Consider the following 17,252-nt stretch of genomic DNA (forward strand, 5'->3'; position numbering starts at 1 on the left):
TTTCATCAAGAGATATTTCCTTATTCAGGAAGTTAGAATCTTCCTGGTTCAGGGCAGGAAGATTACAGTCCTCCAAAAATGTTTGCATAATTAAGGGGTTAGGATCCGCTTTAGATGTATATAGAGTCTCATAAAACTGCCGGAATCTGTCATTGATGTCTTTGGGGGAAGAGAGTAATTCCCCAGATGCAGATTTAACCCTGTGAATCATTCGGTCACTCACATTTTTTCGAAGTTGTCTGGCGAGTAATTTGTGTGGTTTGTCACCAAACTCAAAATATTTTTGCTTGGCATAGAGAAAAGATTTAGCAATTTTAGCTGAGAGAATCTGATTATATTCAAATTTTAAAGAGGTAATTTTTTTATGTTTCTCCATAGATGGGTGGCTAGCATTCTCCCTATCCAGTAAGTGAATTTGTCCCTCTAGTTCTTCCAGTTTTCCTCTGTTTTGCCTACTCCTGGCAGCCTGAAAGGAGATGATACAGCCTCTCAGATAAGCCTTCAGTGTTTCCCACAATAATGCTGGGGAGGTCTCTGTGTTGTCGTTGGTATCAAAGAAAAATTTAATTTGGTCTTTAAGATATTCACAGAATGTTGGTTCTGTGAGGAGCTGAGGATTCAACCTCCAGACCCTCTCGTTTAGTACAATGTCACCCAATCTCAGGGAGAAGGTGAGTGGACTGTGGTCCGAGATTATAATATCATGATACCTCACATTACAGGTATAGGGGAGTAGTCTAGCATCCAACAAAAAGTAGTCAATTCGAGTGTAAACCTTGTGAACATGAGAGTAAAATGAGTATTCCCTACCCGTAGGGTTAGCGATCCTCCATATATCAAATAAGTCTGATTTTTTTATGTAGGTATTCAAGAATTCGCTTGAATAGGAGGTAGGGGTTCGCCGGGTAGAGGATCTATCCAAATATTGGTCTAGCACACAGTTAAGGTCCCCTCCAATGACCAGGTTAGTATGGGAGATATCTGGAATCAGGGCAAGGACTCTTTTGAAAAAAGAGGGGTTGTCAATGTTTGGCCCATAGATATTTAGTAGAGTTACTGAGGTAGAGTGGATTTCTCCTATTGCGATCACATACCGACCCTCTTTATCCGCAATAGTGGTTTTATGTAGAAAGGGAATTCCTTTCCGTACCAGAATCGCTGTGCCTCTCGTTTTGGCAGAGAAGTTAGAGTGATACACTTGCCCCACCCACCTACACTTAAGTCTGCTATGTGAGTTATTCTTCAGATGGGTTTCTTGCAAAAATATAATATCAGACGAGAGTGCTTTCAAGTGGGCTAGGACCTTGCCCCTCTTAATTGGTTCATTTAAACCCTTGACATTCCAGGAAGTGAATGTAAGCCCCGCCCTCCTCTCGTTTGTAGTTCCTATGGTGGCCTGCATACCATGTAACTTGATAAAAAGGTAAGAAAGCGCACCAAACCATCACGATCAGCATATGTAGCACCTACACCCGAGCAGTATCTAACCCACCCCTCCCCCTGCAAGCACCTTTACTTCCCACCCTGTTCCCCTAATTTCCCCAACACTTACCCCCCCCCCCATCAACCCACATTTAACAGGCATGTACAAACAGGAGAGAAAAAAAGGAAAAATAAAAATAATAAACACATTGTCTGGCCGATGCCAAAAAAGCACGGCGCGACCTCGAACAAGAGGTAAAACAAAAATAAAATCCCAACTATACGTTCACCTCTCACTATCCTAGAACTTTTACTAACATATGAACTGAGGAGGCTCCCGCGAGTTAAGTGTTCAGTTAGCATCTAATAAACCTAAACCGAATAAGTTGCAACTTAAACATATTGCGCATTTAAGCGTCATCCTGGGTCAATCCCAGAGATAAGCAAGATATAGCCTCAAGATAATATTGCTAAGCACTGCCGGTCAAAAAATAAACCATCCGCAACCGACCTAGTCTGCCGTACCTTTACATACTGTGGGTCAGGAGATCGGAACAAGGATTTGTTAAATTAAACGTTCCCCCCATAAAAAAAAATATGTTTAATAAGTAAAAATATATACCTTATATATATATATATATATATATATATATATACATACATACACACATACATACACACATATACACACACACACACACATATATATACATATATATACATACACACACACACACATCCATACATATACATGTATGTATACATACCCACACAAAAAAATCATATATAAAAATATATATTTAAAGAATATGTATATACATCCATATGCACACATACACATACAAACATTCATACCCCAGAATAACAATCTACACTGATTTAAAATATACACATACATAATACTAAAATGCTAAGAGAAAATAGTAATAAAGTACAAATAGTAATTATATTTACGCACACCTACACATACATAAGCACTACAGAGGGCTGGTGGGACTCTAGTCGGGAGAGAGGCCTACGGCCAGACAAAGGCAGAACGGCACAAAACATCAACTTGCTAACCAGGCGTCTGCCCCCTCCCAACCATCACCCCCAGTCCCCTGCAAGCAATAAATAAATGGTATGGTAGTAAGAGTAATGTAAGGATTGTAAAATAAATAACGAAAGAAACAAAACAAAAGTGGGGGAATATAAGTATATCCGTCCGAAGGTGTCAGTGATCATGCATCGCTGAGCATAGCCGGGATGAAAGTGAATTTAACGTTAAATGAGAGCTCTGACCGCCATCCATTGGTCTGCTCAGCGTCTTACATGCTCGGTAGCCCTTGTTGAGCCCGTTTAATACGTTTTCACCCAATATGGTATAGTATGGATTCGAGTCCATGAGCAGACCCTAACACGCACTAACAAGGCACTCTAACCTGTATGGGGGATTGGTGTATATCCCCGGATAAACTTCTCTGCGTCCAAAACCGAGGAGAGACAAATCTTTTCACCGGAAGGCGGGGTAATTCTTAGTCTTGCAGGGAAGAGTAAGGCTGGGCGAAGATGGAGTTTGTAGAGTTTGGTCATGACATCTCTGTAGTCGGCGCAATGCTTTGCCACATCGGGCGCATAATCCTCATAGACACGGAATGGATGCCCTTTATGTGACAGGTTGCCCCTCATTCGAGCTTCACGCAGGATAAGATCCTTGGTCTTGAAACTGTGACAACAGATTATTATTGGGCGAGGACGTTGGCCCGGTCCAGGCACTGGGACAAGGGAGCGATGTGCGCGGTCCAGCTGGGGATCCGAATCCAAAACATCCGATCCCATTGCATCCTTCAATAGCTTGGCGAAGAAGTCAGTAGGGCGAGAGCCCGCCTCTATCCCCTCTGCCAGACCAACAACGCGAAGGTTATTACGTCTGGATCGGCCCTCCAGGTCCACCACTTTCACAGAAAGCCTCTGCACAGTATCCTGCAATGACGAGCATAGCTTCTCTAACTCGTCGATCCTACCAGCGTTGAATTCAGAAGCTTTCTCAAGGTCCACAATACTCTGGCCATGCGAAGCGACCGTTCGAATGACGCTCTCGATTTTGGTGTCCAGCTCAGCAATAGTGGCCTTAAGATCCTCAGCTATAGCAACACGTAGCTCCCCCAAAGCACGGGTAAGTTCTGTAAGTGTCACGTTGTTGCATGTGCCTCCCGCCATGTCTGTCTCGTTGTTTAGTGGGAAGTAGGCCTCCGCTGTGGATTTATTGTCCTTTGGTCGCTTATTACTCGGCATTTTCATATAAAAAGTTACAATCTTGTATTAGAAAGAAACGTTTGTTGTAAAAAGTGCCATAAAGTAGGTTAAATTAGATTATTTCGCAAAAAAGTTACAGGAGCCTCTCACGCACAGCCGTTCACTCCAACATGCTAGCTCCGCCCCCCCAACTGTGTACTTTCTGTTCAGGGCCAAATAGCATTCTAGTTTGCTCAGTTTTTCTGTTAATTCTTTCTAATGTGTCAAGTAATTATCATTTTATTTTCTCATGATTTGTTTGGATCTAATTCTATTGCTGTCCTTGGTCTCTGTGGGGTCTATTTGTCCCAGGACAAGCTTGCTTAGGGGACTCTTCTCCAGGTTCATCTTTCTGTAGGGGATGGCTTTGTTATGGAAGGTTTGGGAATCGCTTCCTTTTAGGTGGTTGTAGAATTTAACGGCTCTTTTCTGGATTTTGATCATTAGCGGGTGTCTGCCTAATTCTGCTCTGCATGCAGAGGATTGTTTTTGCGGAATTCTGCATGCAGAGTCTCCATTTGGTGTTTGTCCCATTTTGTGAATTCTTGGTTCAGACCTCACAACCATATAGGCAATGGGTTCTATAACTGATTCATATATTTTTTTTTCAGATCCTAATTGGCAGTGTCAAATTGTATTTTCCATTTGATGGCATAGAAGGCCCTTCTTTACTTGTCTCAGATCGTTCAAAGCTTTGTGGAAGTTACCTGTGGCATTGATGTTTAGGCCGGGGTATGTATAGTTTTTTTTGTGTGCTCTAGTGCAACTGTGTCTAGATGGAATTTGTATTTGTGGTCCTGACAACTGGACCTTTTTTGGAACACCATTATTTTTGTTTTACTAAGATTTACTGTCAGGGCCCAGGTCTGAGAGAATCTGTGCAGAAGATCTAGGTGCTGCTGTAGGCCCTCCTCGGTTGGGGACAAAACCGCCAGATCATCAGCAAACAGTAGACATTTGACTTCATATTCTAGTAGGGTGAGGCCGGGTGCTGCAGACTGTTCTGGTGGCCTCGCCAATTCGTTGATATACAGTGCCTTGCGAAAGTATTCGGCCCCCTTGAACTTTGCGACCTTTTGCCACATTTCAGGCTTCAAACATAAAGATATAAAACTGTATTTTTTTGTGAAGAATCAACAACAAGTGGGACACAATCATGAAGTGGAACGACATTTATTGGATATTTCAAACTTTTTTATCAAATCAAAAACTGAAAAATTGGGCGTGCAAAATTATTCAGCCCCCTTAAGTTAATACTTTGTAGCGCCGCCTTTTGCTGCGATTACAGCTGTAAGTCACTTGGGGTATGTCTCTATCAGTTTTGCACATCGAGAGAAATGGCTTTCTTCTTGCCACTCTTCCATAAAGGTCAGATTTGTGCAATATACAACTGATTGTTGTCCTATGGACAGAGTCTCCCACCTCAGCTGTAGATCTCTGCAGTTCATCCAGAGTGATCATGGGCCTCTTGGCTGCATCTCTGATCAGTCTTCTCCTTGTATGAGCTGAAAGTTTAGAGGGACGGCCAGGTCTTGGTAGATTTGCAGTGGTCTGATACTCCTTCCATTTCAATATTATCGCTTGCACAGTGCTCCTTGGGATGTTTAAAGCTTGAGAAATATTTTTGTATCCAAATCCGGCTTTAAACTTCTTCACAACAGTATCTCGGACCTGCCTGGTGTGTTCCTTGTTCTACATGATGCACTCTGCGCGTTTAACGGACCTCTGAGACTATCACAGTGCAGGTGCATTTATACGGAGACTTGATTACACACAGGTGGATTGTATTTATCATCATTAGTCATTTAGGTCAACATTGGATCATTCAGAGATCCTCACTGAACTTCTGGAGAGAGTTTGCTGCACTGAAAGTAAAGGGGCTGAATAATTTTGCACGCCCAATTTTTCCGTTTTTGATTTGTTAAAAAAGTTTGAAATATCCAATAAATGTCGTTCCACTTCATGATTGTGTCCCACTTGTTGTTGATTCTTCACAAAAAATACAGTTTTATATCTTTATGTTTGAAGCCTGAAATGTGGCAAAAGGTCGCAAAGTTCAAGGGGGCCGAATACTTTCGCAAGGCACTGTAATGTTGAAGAGGATGGGGCTTAGGCTGCATCCCTGTGTCACCCCACGGCCCTGTGGATAGAAAAGTGTGTGTTTTCAGCCAATTTTATCCACACACTTGTTGTTGGTGTATATGGATTTTATAATGTTGAATGTTTCCCCCCCAACACTAGTTTCAATCCATTTGAATAGCAGACAATCATACCAAATTGAGTCAAAATATTTTGTTAAATCATTGGTTTGTTTGTCAATAAGGTTGTGCAAGGTGAATATGTGGTCTGTCATACGGTAATTTGGTAAAAAGCCCATTTGACATATGCTGAGTGCATTGTTTTCACTGAGGAAATGTACGAGTCTGCTGTTAATGACAATGCAGAGGATTTTCCCAATGTTGCTGTTGACGCATATCCCACGGTAGTTATTGGGGTCAAATTTGTCTCCACTTCTGTAGATTAGGGTGATCAGTCCTTTGTTACAAATATTGGGGAAGATGCCAGAGCTAAGGATGATGTTAAAGAGTTTTAGTATAGCCAATTGGAATTTGTTGTCTGTATATTTTATTATTTCATTGAGGATACCATCAACAGCACAGGCCTTTTTGGGTTGGAGGGTTTTTATTTTGTCCTGTAGTTCATTCCAGGTAATTGGAGAATCCAGTGAGTTCTGGTAGTCTTTAAAAGTTGATTCTAAGATTTGTATTTGATCATATATATGTTTTTGCCAATGGTTCTTTGTTAGAGCCAAACAGATTGGAGAAGTGCTTTACCCATACATCTCCATTTTGGATAGATCATTGTTTTTGTTGTTGTTTGTTTAGTGTTTTCCAATTTTCCAAGAAGTGGTTAGAGTCTGTGGATTCTTCAATTACATTGAGCTGATTTCTGACATGTTGTTCCTTCTTTTTCTGTAGTGTATTTCTGTATTGTTTTTTTGATTCACCATAATGAAGGCATAGACTCATGTTTTCTGGGTCTCTATGTTTTTGGTTGGACAGGTTTTTCAATTTCTTTCTTAGGTTTTTACATTCTTCATCAAATCATTTGTTATTGTTGTCCATTTGCTTTGGTTTTCTGTTTTACATTTTTAGATTAGATAGGGAAGCCGAGAGGTCAAATATATTGTTAACATTTTCTACTGCCAAATTTACACCTTCACTATTACAGTGGAATATTTTGTCCAGGAAGTTGTCATAAAGGGATTGAATTTGTTGTTGCCTTTTTTTCATAATATTACTCAGTTCCTTTGGCTTTGATGCCATCATGATTGAGAATTGCTCTGTTCAGATAGACTGTGGTTTGGCAGTGATCTGATAGGGGTGTTAATGGGCTGGACGTGAACACTCTGAAAGACTCTGGGATGAGGTCAGTGATAAAGTAGTCTACAGTACTACTGCCACGAGATGAGCTACACAGTGGAGAGAACAAGTATTTGATACACTGCCAATTTTGCAGGTTTTCCTACTCATATGTAGAGGTCTGTCATTTTCATAGTTACACTTCAACTGTGAGAGACGGAATCTAAAACAAAATTCCAGAAAATCACATTGTATGATTTTTAAGTAATTAATTAGCATTTTATTGCATGTTGTTGAATTTTACCCCTTGTTCTCCCCAATTTTGTGGTATCCAATTGTTTTAGTAGCTACTATCCACCATCCAACCCGGAAGCCAGCCTCACCAATGAGTCGGAGGAAACACCGTGCACCTGGCAACCTTGGTTAGCACGCACTGCGCCCGGCCCGCCACAGAAGTCGCTGGTGCACGATGAAACAAGTATTTCCCTACCGGCCAAACCCTCCCTAACCCGGACGACGCTAGGCCAATTGTGCGTCGCCCCACGGACCCCCCGGTCGCGGCCGGTTACGGCAGAGCCTGGTATTTGATCACCTACCAACCAGTAAGAATTCCGGCTCTCACAGACCTGTTAGTTTTTCTTTAAGAAGCCCTCCTGTTCTCCACTCATTACCTGTATTAACTGCACCTGTTTGAACTTGTTACCTGTATAAAAGACACCTGTCTACACACTCAATCAAACAGACTCCAACCTCTCCACAATGGCCAAGACCAGAGAGCTGTGTAAGGACATCAGGGATAAAATTGTAGACCTGCACAAGGATGGGATGGGCTACAGGACAATAGGCAAGCAGCTTGGTGAGAAGGCAACAACTGTTGGCGCAATTATTAGAAAATGGAAGAAGTTCAAGATGACGGTCAATCACCTTCGGTCTGGGGCTCCATGCAAGATCTCACCTCGTGGGGCATCAATGATCATGAGGAAGGTGAGGGATCAGCCCAGAACTACACGGCAGGACCTGGTCAATGACCTGAAGAGAGCTGGGACCACAGTCTCAAAGAAAACCATTAGTAACACACTACGCCGTCATGGATTAAAATCCTGCAGCGCACGCAAGGTCCCCCTGCTCAAGCCAGCGCCCGTCTTAAGTTTGCCAATGACCATCTGAATGATCCAGAGGAGGAATGGGAGAAGGTCATGTGGTCTGATGAGACAAAAATTGTAAACTCCACTGGGGCCATGTATCGCGAGATCTTGGCCAACAACCTCCTTCCCTCAGTAAGAGCATTGAAGATGGGTCGTGGCTGGGTCTTCCAGCATGATAACGACCCGAAACACACAGCCAGGGCAACTAAGGAGTGGCTCCGTAAGAAGCATCTCAAGGTCCTGGAGTGGCCTAGCCAGTCTTCAGACCTGAACCCAATAGAAAATCTTTGGAGGGAGATGAAAGTCCGTATTGCCCAGCGACAGCCCCGAAACCTGAAGGATCTGGAGAAGGTCTGTATGGAGGAGTGGGCCAAAATCCCTGCTGCAGTCTGTGCAAACCTGGTCAAGAACTACAGGAAACATATGATCTCTGTAATTGCAAACAAAGGTTTCTGTACCAAATATTAAGGACCTGCTTTTCTGATGTATCAAATACTTATGTCATGCAATAAAATGCAAATGAATTACTTAAAAATCACACAATGTGATTTTCTAGATTCCGTCTCTCACAGTTGAAGTGTACCTATGATAAAAATTACAGACCTCTACATGCTTCGTAAGTAGGAAAACCTGCAAAATCGGCAGTGTATCAAATACTTGTTATCCCCACTGTATTTTCCGTCTGAGTCCATAAGGAGTACAATCTGTGTCTTGTGTATGTCCTCATTGGGTGTGTGTGGGGGGGGGGGGTTGTCAGGAGGGCTATCAGAGTGGCTGACAGGGGGTGCTCAGAGGGGGTGAGATCCCCTGGACTTGGGGTTCTTCATTTGTCTGTCCTACTCTGATGTCGACGTGGTCAGGGTCTGGGGTGGACTCTTCTGCTGTGGTGTCGAGACTTTTGTCAGGAGCTGAGGTGGGCTGGTCTGCTGGCTTCTCTGCAGGGGTGGCCACCTCTCTAGTGGGTTGTTCTCTGTCACACACCATCCCCCTCACCCCCGCCACCAGCAGTCTGATCCTCTCCTTTAGTGCTCTGTTCTTCTCCTGCTCTTTCTCCTGTTGAAGTTGTCTCACCACAGTCCAGAGTGCAGATATGTCTCTCTCCACCCCCAGCTCTCCGGGTCTGTTGAAGGGGGTGTTGTTTTGCTGGACTGTTGTCTGGGTCTGTGCTGACTGGAGTGTAATCACCTGCTGTTCCAGCTTCACCTGCCCTACCTCCAGCTGGGTAAATGTATCCTTCATTTCAATGAGGGGGTGGGAGGATGACTTTCCGCTTGGGGTTGCTCGTATGTGGGGTTATATAATGAAGAACTCTGGTCTGACCCGCTCGGGTGGGGATATCTTTCTCAAGGAAGAGCTTCTCCTGCTGAGCTAATTCTTTGATTAGGTGAAAGTCCAGCTGAAACTTTTTGGGGTTGCCCTGTACCAGTACTGTTCCAGACTTATAGAGATTTATAGAGTTGAAGTCGTAAGTTTACATACACTTAGGTTGGCCTCATTAAAACTAGTTTTTCAACCACTCAACAAATTTCTTGTTAACAAACTATAGTTTTGGCAAGTCGGTTAGGACATCTACTTTGTGCATGACACAAGTAATTTTTACAACAATTGTTTACAGACAGATTATTTCACTTATAATTCACTGTATCACAACTCCAGTGGGTCAGAAGTTTACATACACTAAATTGACTGTGCATTTAAACAGCTTGGAACATTCCTGAAAAGGATGTCATGGCTTTAGAAGCTTCTGATAGGCTAATTGACATCATTTGAGTCAATTGGAGGTGTACCTGTGGATGTATTTCAAGGCCTACCTTCAAACTCAGTGCATCTTTGCTTGACATCATGAGAAAATCAAAAGAAATCAGCCAAGACCCCTTTTTTTGTAGACCTCCACAAGTCTGGTTCATCCTTGGGATCAATTTCCAAACGCCTGAAGGTACCATGTTCATCTGTACTAACAATAGTACGCAAGTATAAATACCATGGGATCACGCAGCCGTCATACCGCTCAGGAAGGAGATGCGTTCTGTCTCCTAGAGATGAATGTACTTTGGTGCGAAAGTGCAAATCAATCCCAGAACAACAGCAAAGGGCCTTGTGAAGATGCTGGAGGAAACAGGTACAAAAGTATCTATATCCACAGCAAAACGAGTCCTATATCATCATAACCTGAAAGGCCGCTCAGCAAGGAAGAAGCCACTGTCCAAAACCGCCATAAAAAAGCCGGACTATGGTTTGCAACTGCACATGGGGACAAAGATCGTACTTTTTGGAGAAATGTCCTCTGATCTGATGAAACAAAAATAGATCTGTTTGACCATAATTATGTTTGGAGGAAAAAGGGGGAGGCTTGCAATCCGAAGAACACCATCCCAACCGTGAAGCACGGGGGTGGCAGCACCATGTTGTGGGGGTGGCAGCACCATGTTGTGGGGGTGCTTTGCTGCAGGAGGGACTGGTGCACTTCACAAGATAGATGTCATCATGAGGGAATGAAAATTATGTGGATATTTTGAAGCAACATCTCAAGACATTAGTCAGGAAGTTAAAGCTTGGTCGCAAATGGGTCTTCAAAATTGACAATGACCCCAAGCATACTTCCAAAGTTGTGGCAAAATGGCTTAAGGACAACAAAGTCAAGGTATTGTAGTGGCCATCACAAAGCCCTGACCTCAATCCTATAGACAATTTGTGGGTAGAACTGAAAGTGTGTGCGAGCAAGGAAGCCTACAAACCTGATTCAGTTACACCAGCTCTGTCAGGAGGAATGGGCCAAAATTCACCCACCTGGGTGAATTTTGGGACGCTTGTGGAAGGCTACCTGAAATGTTTGACCCAAGTAAAAAATAATAATAAAGGCAATGCTACCAAATACTAATTCAGTGTATGTAAACTTCTGACCCACTGGGAATGTGATGAAAGAAATAATAGCTGAAATTTGACATTCTTTAAAAAAAAAAAGGTGATCCTAACTGACCTAAAACAGGGAATTTTTCTCGGATTAAATGTCAGGAATTTTGAAAAACTGAGTTTAAATGTATTTGGCTAAGGTGTATGTAAACTTCCAACTTCAACTGTATTAGCTGACTCAGAGTCCTCGTTGTCTCGTATCCTGAGTTTCCATCCCTCATTAACACCCCCCCTTATTAGAGGGGTAGTGTGCTAATATTGCACTCTGCTAGGACAGAGGATGTTCTGTGTGGAAGATGAGGTTGCTGATGTTCCCATTTTTATAATAGCAAAAAATGTCTCTTGACTTTCCATAAGGAGCTTCATTTTGTGCTCTTTTCATGTCTTATCATTCTTTAAATACACAGGGTGCTGTATTTGAATTACCTCTGAACAGCGGGAGGCAGCTTCTAAGGCCTCTCCATTTGGTGGGGGAGACTGTGCGACTCTCCTGCCATTCTTGGGCTAAAGGGCTTTGACAGCTCTCACTTGACACATCGGTGCTAATTGAAGTTGTATCAAGCTGGCAGCCTTAATTTAGCATTCAGTCCGTATAAAGTAATGGAATGTATTTTTCTTTTTGGCTTTTGGAAATAAAATATAGCTTCAGACTAAACCTTAATCACTCAGTTCTAGGTTGGTGTTTTCAGGTTTCCAGAGCATTTGCTGTATAGCTTTGGAATTATAATATTTGGTAGTTGTAAGCCTTCCAGGTGATTCCGTAATTCCATCCAAGATCAGGTTGTGGGTTTTGAGTTTTGATTTGGAGCGAAGGTTATGTTGTAGAGGGTAGCATCCTGTTATATGTATATGACAAAAAAATCCAAGTTTATCCAACTCTAAATCTATATTTTTTAAGAACATGCTGAAAAATGCAGGAGCTCATCTGATTATGACCTCTCTCTCTCTCTCACGTCTATTCACATTCCGCTCAGACAATGACATGGACTGATACACACTTTAAAGTTTATGGTGGGTGGTGTCCAGTGTTGTAGAAATAAAGAACACATTTGCTTATTGTTTGGCATAACCTGTGTGCTACGTCAATATGTGTTGTGAGGGGTTACCTTTGATACGTAGAGAGAGATGGTACCTATTGTTGAGGGGGTCGCCCCAACCCCTGCTAACCCCCTCCTAAGCCCCTACACCCCCCTACATCCGTCACATGCTAAAATTAGCCCAGTGATCGTGATCACATCACTGTAGCACTGACTGTGGCAAAATCCCAACCATCTAATAACAAGAGCAGCCAATCAAATGTCAATCAAGATTCTCTTTGACACAGTAGCAGTTGCAATGTACTTTTAATGGGTGATTCTGTCTTGTAAAAATGGTTGGTTGTTAATGTCTTTTAAACTAGAGCCTCTATTTATGTTTTCTTTTAAACTGACTTTGTTCAGTCTACATCCCAAATGCCACCATATTCCCTACATATTGCACTACTTTTGACCAGAGGCATATGGGCCCTGGTCAAATGTAGTACACTATACAGGGAATAGGGTGCCATTTGGGATGCACATAAGAGTGGTGTCTATCTCAGTGTTCTCTGAGGATTGCTACTAGGTATTGATACAGGCTCTGTAACAGTAGACTGGCAGGCGGATCAGGTTCACTTCCTTCCTCTTCTATAATACCTCTACAGCAGGGGCCTACACCATTCACCCTGGAGCTGTTGTTATTGCCTCTCTCCTTTGTGCGTGTTGCTCACACTCCAGTCAGACCCTCTCTCTCTCTCTCTCTCTCTCTCTCTCTCTCTCTCTCCCCCTCAGGGGCACCAGTGTTGGAATGCTGGCTGGGATTGTTGAGGATTTAATGCAAGAGTGGTGCTCAAAACGCTGGGACTAGGACCAGGTTAGGATCAGGGGAGATGTAACCCCACCAGGGTAGGACCAGGTTAGGATCAGGGGAGATGTAACCTCACCATGGTAGGACCAGGGGAGATGTAACCCTACCAGGGTAGGACAAGGGGAGATGTAACCCTACCAGGGTAGGACTAGGGGAGTTGTAACCCCACCAGGGTAGGACCAGTTTAGGACCAGGGGAGTAGTAACCCCACCAGGGTAGGACAAGTTTAGGACCAGGGGAGATGTAACCCCACCAGGGTAGGACCAGGTTAGGACCAGGGGAGTTGTATCCCCACCAGGGTAGGACCAGTTTAGGACAAGGGGAGTTGTAACCCCACCAGGGTAGAACCAGTTTAGGACCAGGGGAGATGTAACCCCACCAGGGTAGGACTAGGGGAGTTGTAACCCCACCAGGGTAGGACCAGTTAGGACCAGGGGAGATGTAACCCTACCAGGGTAGGACCAGGTTAGGACCAGGGGAGATGTAACCCCACCAGGGGAGAACCAGGTTAGGATCAGGCGAGATGTAACCCCACCAGGGGAGGACCAGGTTAGGATCAGGGGAGATGTAACCTCACCAGGGGAGGACCAGAGGAGATGTAACCCCACCATGGTAGGACCAGGGGAGATGTAACCCTACCAGGGTAGGACCAGGGGAGATGTAACCCTACCAGGGTAGGCCCAGGGGAGATGTAACCCCACCAGGGTAGGACCAGTTTAGGACCAGGGGAGTAGTAACCCCACCAGGGTAGGACCAGGTTAGGACCAGGGGAGTTGTATCCCCACCAGGGTAGGACCAGTTTAGGACAAGGAGAGTTGTAACCCCATCAGGGGAGGACCAGGGGAGTTGTAACCCCACCAGGGTAGAACCAGTTTAGGACCAGGGGAGATGTAACCCCACCAGGGTAGGACTAGGGGAGTTGTAACCCCACCAGGGTAGGACCAGGTTAGGACCAGGGGAGATGTAACCCCACCAGGGTAGGACCAGGTTAGGACCAGGGGAGATGTAACCCTACCAGGGTAGGACCAGGGGAGATGTAACCCTACCAGGGTAGGACTAGGGGAGTTGTAACCCCACCAGGGTAGGACCAGGTTAGGACCAGTGGAGTAGTAACCCCACCAGGGTAGGACAAGTTTAGGACCAGGGGAGATGTAACCCCACCAGGGTAGGACCAGGTTAGGACCAGGGGAGTTGTATCCCCACCAGGGTAGGACCAGTTTAGGACAAGGGGAGTTGTAACCCCATCAGGGGATGAGCAGGGGAGTTGTAACCTCACCAGGGTAGAACCAGTTTAGGACCAGGGGAGATGTAACCCCACCAGGGTAGGACTAGGGGAGTTGTAACCCCACCAGGGTAGGACCAGGTTAGGACCAGGGGAGATGTAACCCCACCAGGGTTGGACCAGGTTAGAACCAGGGGAGATGTAACCCCACCAGGGGAGGACCAGGTTAGGATCAGGGGAGATGTAACCTCACCAGGGGAGGACCAGAGGAGATGTAACCCCACCATGGTAGGACCAGGGGAGATGTAACCCTACCAGGGTAGGACCAGGGGAGATGTAACCCTACCAGGGTAGGACCAGGGGAGTTGTAACCCCACCAGGGTAGGACCAGTTTAGGACCAGGGGAGTAGTAACCCCACCAGGGTAGGACAAGTTTAGGACCAGGGGAGATGTAACCCCACCAGGGTAGGACCAGGTTAGGACCAGGGGAGTTGTATCCCCACCAGGTAGGACCAGTTTAGGACAAGGAGAGTTGTAACACCATCAGGGGAGGACCAGGGGAGTTGTAACCCCACCAGGGTAGAACCAGTTTAGGACCTGGGGAGATGTAACCCCACCAGGGTAGGACTAGGGGAGTTGTAACCCCACCAGGGTAGGACCAGGTTAGGACCAGGGGAGATGTAACCCCACCAGGGTAGGACCAGATGATATGTAACCCCACCAGGGTAGGAACAGGGGAGATGTAACCCCACCAGGGTAGGACCAGGGTAGATGTAACCCCACCAGGGTAGGACCAGGGAGATGTAACCCCACCAGGGTAGGACCAGGGGAGAAGTAACCCCACCAGGGTAGGACCAGGTTAGGATCAGGGGAGATGTTACCCCAACAGGGAAGATGTAATTCTACCAGGGTAGGACCAGGTTAGGATCAGGGGAGATGTAACCCTACCAGGGGAGATGTAACCCTACAAGGGTAGATTCAGGGGAGATATAAATCCACCAGGGTAGAACCAGGTTAGGATCAGGGAAGATGTAACCCCACCAGGGTAGGACCAGGGAAGATGTAACCCCACCAGGGTAGGACCAGAATGAAAGGATTTAATCTCATTTCGGTGGGTCGTGAACTATAGTACCCCAGAGAGAGAGGGGAGAGGGGGGATTAGCATGATGTTACTAACATGATGATGTGTGTGTGTGAGAGAGAGAGAGAATAAAGTATATTCATGTGTGTGTGACCACACTGACCATCTCTCCTCCCTCTCCAGGGCTCTGGTAGGTCCCCCAGTGGTAAGCCGTCCCCCCCAGCAGACTACCTCCCAGTGGGCCAGAAGCCAGAGGCTGTGGTCCATGCCATGAAGGTACTGGAGGTCCATGAGAACCTGGAGAAGAAGATCTCTGAAGACTACGACGAAGACCTCAGTGAGAAGGAGAAGGCCATCGTCAGGGAGATGTGTAATGTAAGAAACTTTCTCTCTCTCCTCTCTTCCACATTACCTTTCTCATCTCCTCTATCCTATCCCAGCAAGCTAATAATGACAGCTTGATTAAGATACATGAGTTGCGTCTCCCTCTCCCTCTCCCTCTCTCCCTCTCCCTCTCAGTTTCTGTTTGTTTGCCTGTCCGAATCACAAGCCTGCCATCGCTTTGACGGAGAACAGTGTTTCAATTACTGCACAATTACCCCCCTCCATCCCTCCCTCTCAACCTCCCCCCTCTCACCCCTCCTCTCTCACCCCTTCACTTCCCCGTGCTATAATTGGAGGTTCCCATAAAGGAGCCATAGTGTTTACGACACACTTGTCAGCGTAATTAAAATAACTTCACTGGGAGAAACAATGGAAGCTCTTATTGTGGCCTCTTAAGCCTTCGGGCTCCATTCCCCCTGTAAACCTCCCAGATACATTCCCCCTGTAAACCTCCCAGATACATTCCCCCTGTAAACCTCCCAGATACATTCCCCCTGTAAACCTCCCAGATACATTGCCCTGTAAACCTCCCAGATACATTCCCCCTGTAAACCTCCCAGATACATTCCCCCTGTAAACCTCCCAGATACATTCCCCCTGTAAACCTCCCAGATACATTGCCCCTGTAAACCTCCCAGATACATTCCCCCTGTAAACCTCCCAGATACATTGCCCCTGTAAACCTCCCAGATACATTCCCTCTGTAAACCTCCCAGATACATTCCCCCTGTAAACCTCCCAGATACATTCCCCCTGTAAACCTCCCAGATACATTCCCTCTGTAAACCTCCCAGATACATTCCCCCTGTAAACCTCCCAGATACATTCCCTCTGTAAACCTCCCAGATACATTCCCCCTGTAAACCTCCCAGATACATTCCCTCTGTAAACCTCCTAGATACATTCCCCTGTAAACCTCCCAGATACATTCCCCCTGTAAACCTCCCAGATACATTCCCCCTGTAAAAACCTCCCAGATACATTCCCCCTGTAAACCTCCCAGATACATTCCCCCTGTAAACCTCCCAGATACTTTCCCTCTGTTAACCTCCCAGATACATTCCCCCTGTAAACCTCCCAGATACATTCCCCCTGTAAACCTCCCAGATACATTGCCCCTGTAAACCTCCCAGATACATTCCCCTGTAAACCTCCCAGATACATTCCCCCTGTAAACCTCCCAGATACATTCCCCCTGTAAACCTCCCAGATACATTCCCTCTGTAAACCTCCCAGATACATTCCCCCTGTAAACCTCCCAGATACATTCCCCCTGTAAACCTCCCAGATACATTCCCTCTGTAAACCTCCCAGATACATTGCCCCTGTAAACCTCCCAGATACATTCCCCCTGTAAACCTCCCAGATACATTGCCCCTGTAAACCTCCCAGATACATTCCCCCTGTAAACCTCCCAGGCCTAGGATAAGATAGGAGGATAGAACTATGAGGTAGAAGCTACAGGCCCCGCCTTCTCTCATCTCAACAGCATATCCACCCCCAGACATGTAGTGTGCATCCCAAATGGCATCCTACTCCATTTCATAGTGCACTTCTTTTGACCAGGC

General features: G+C 45.4%; 1 protein-coding gene across 3 annotated transcripts in view; it reads left to right on the forward strand.

Annotated features, from left to right (window-relative positions):
• The window catches only part of LOC115138720 (coiled-coil domain-containing protein 85C-A-like), a 135,931-nt gene that overhangs the window by 113,968 nt on the left and 4,711 nt on the right, over window positions 1-17,252 (forward strand). For all 3 annotated transcript variants that reach the window (XM_029675860.2, XM_029675859.2, XM_029675861.2), the window contains one exon: window positions 15,484-15,675. In XM_029675860.2, the coding sequence (XP_029531720.1) occupies window positions 15,484-15,675 (192 nt within the window). The remainder of the gene's footprint in view (window positions 1-15,483; window positions 15,676-17,252) is intronic.

Source organism: Oncorhynchus nerka, linkage group LG12 (genome assembly GCF_034236695.1).
Source record: "Oncorhynchus nerka isolate Pitt River linkage group LG12, Oner_Uvic_2.0, whole genome shotgun sequence".
In the NCBI taxonomy this organism is placed as follows: Eukaryota; Metazoa; Chordata; class Actinopteri; order Salmoniformes; family Salmonidae; genus Oncorhynchus; species Oncorhynchus nerka.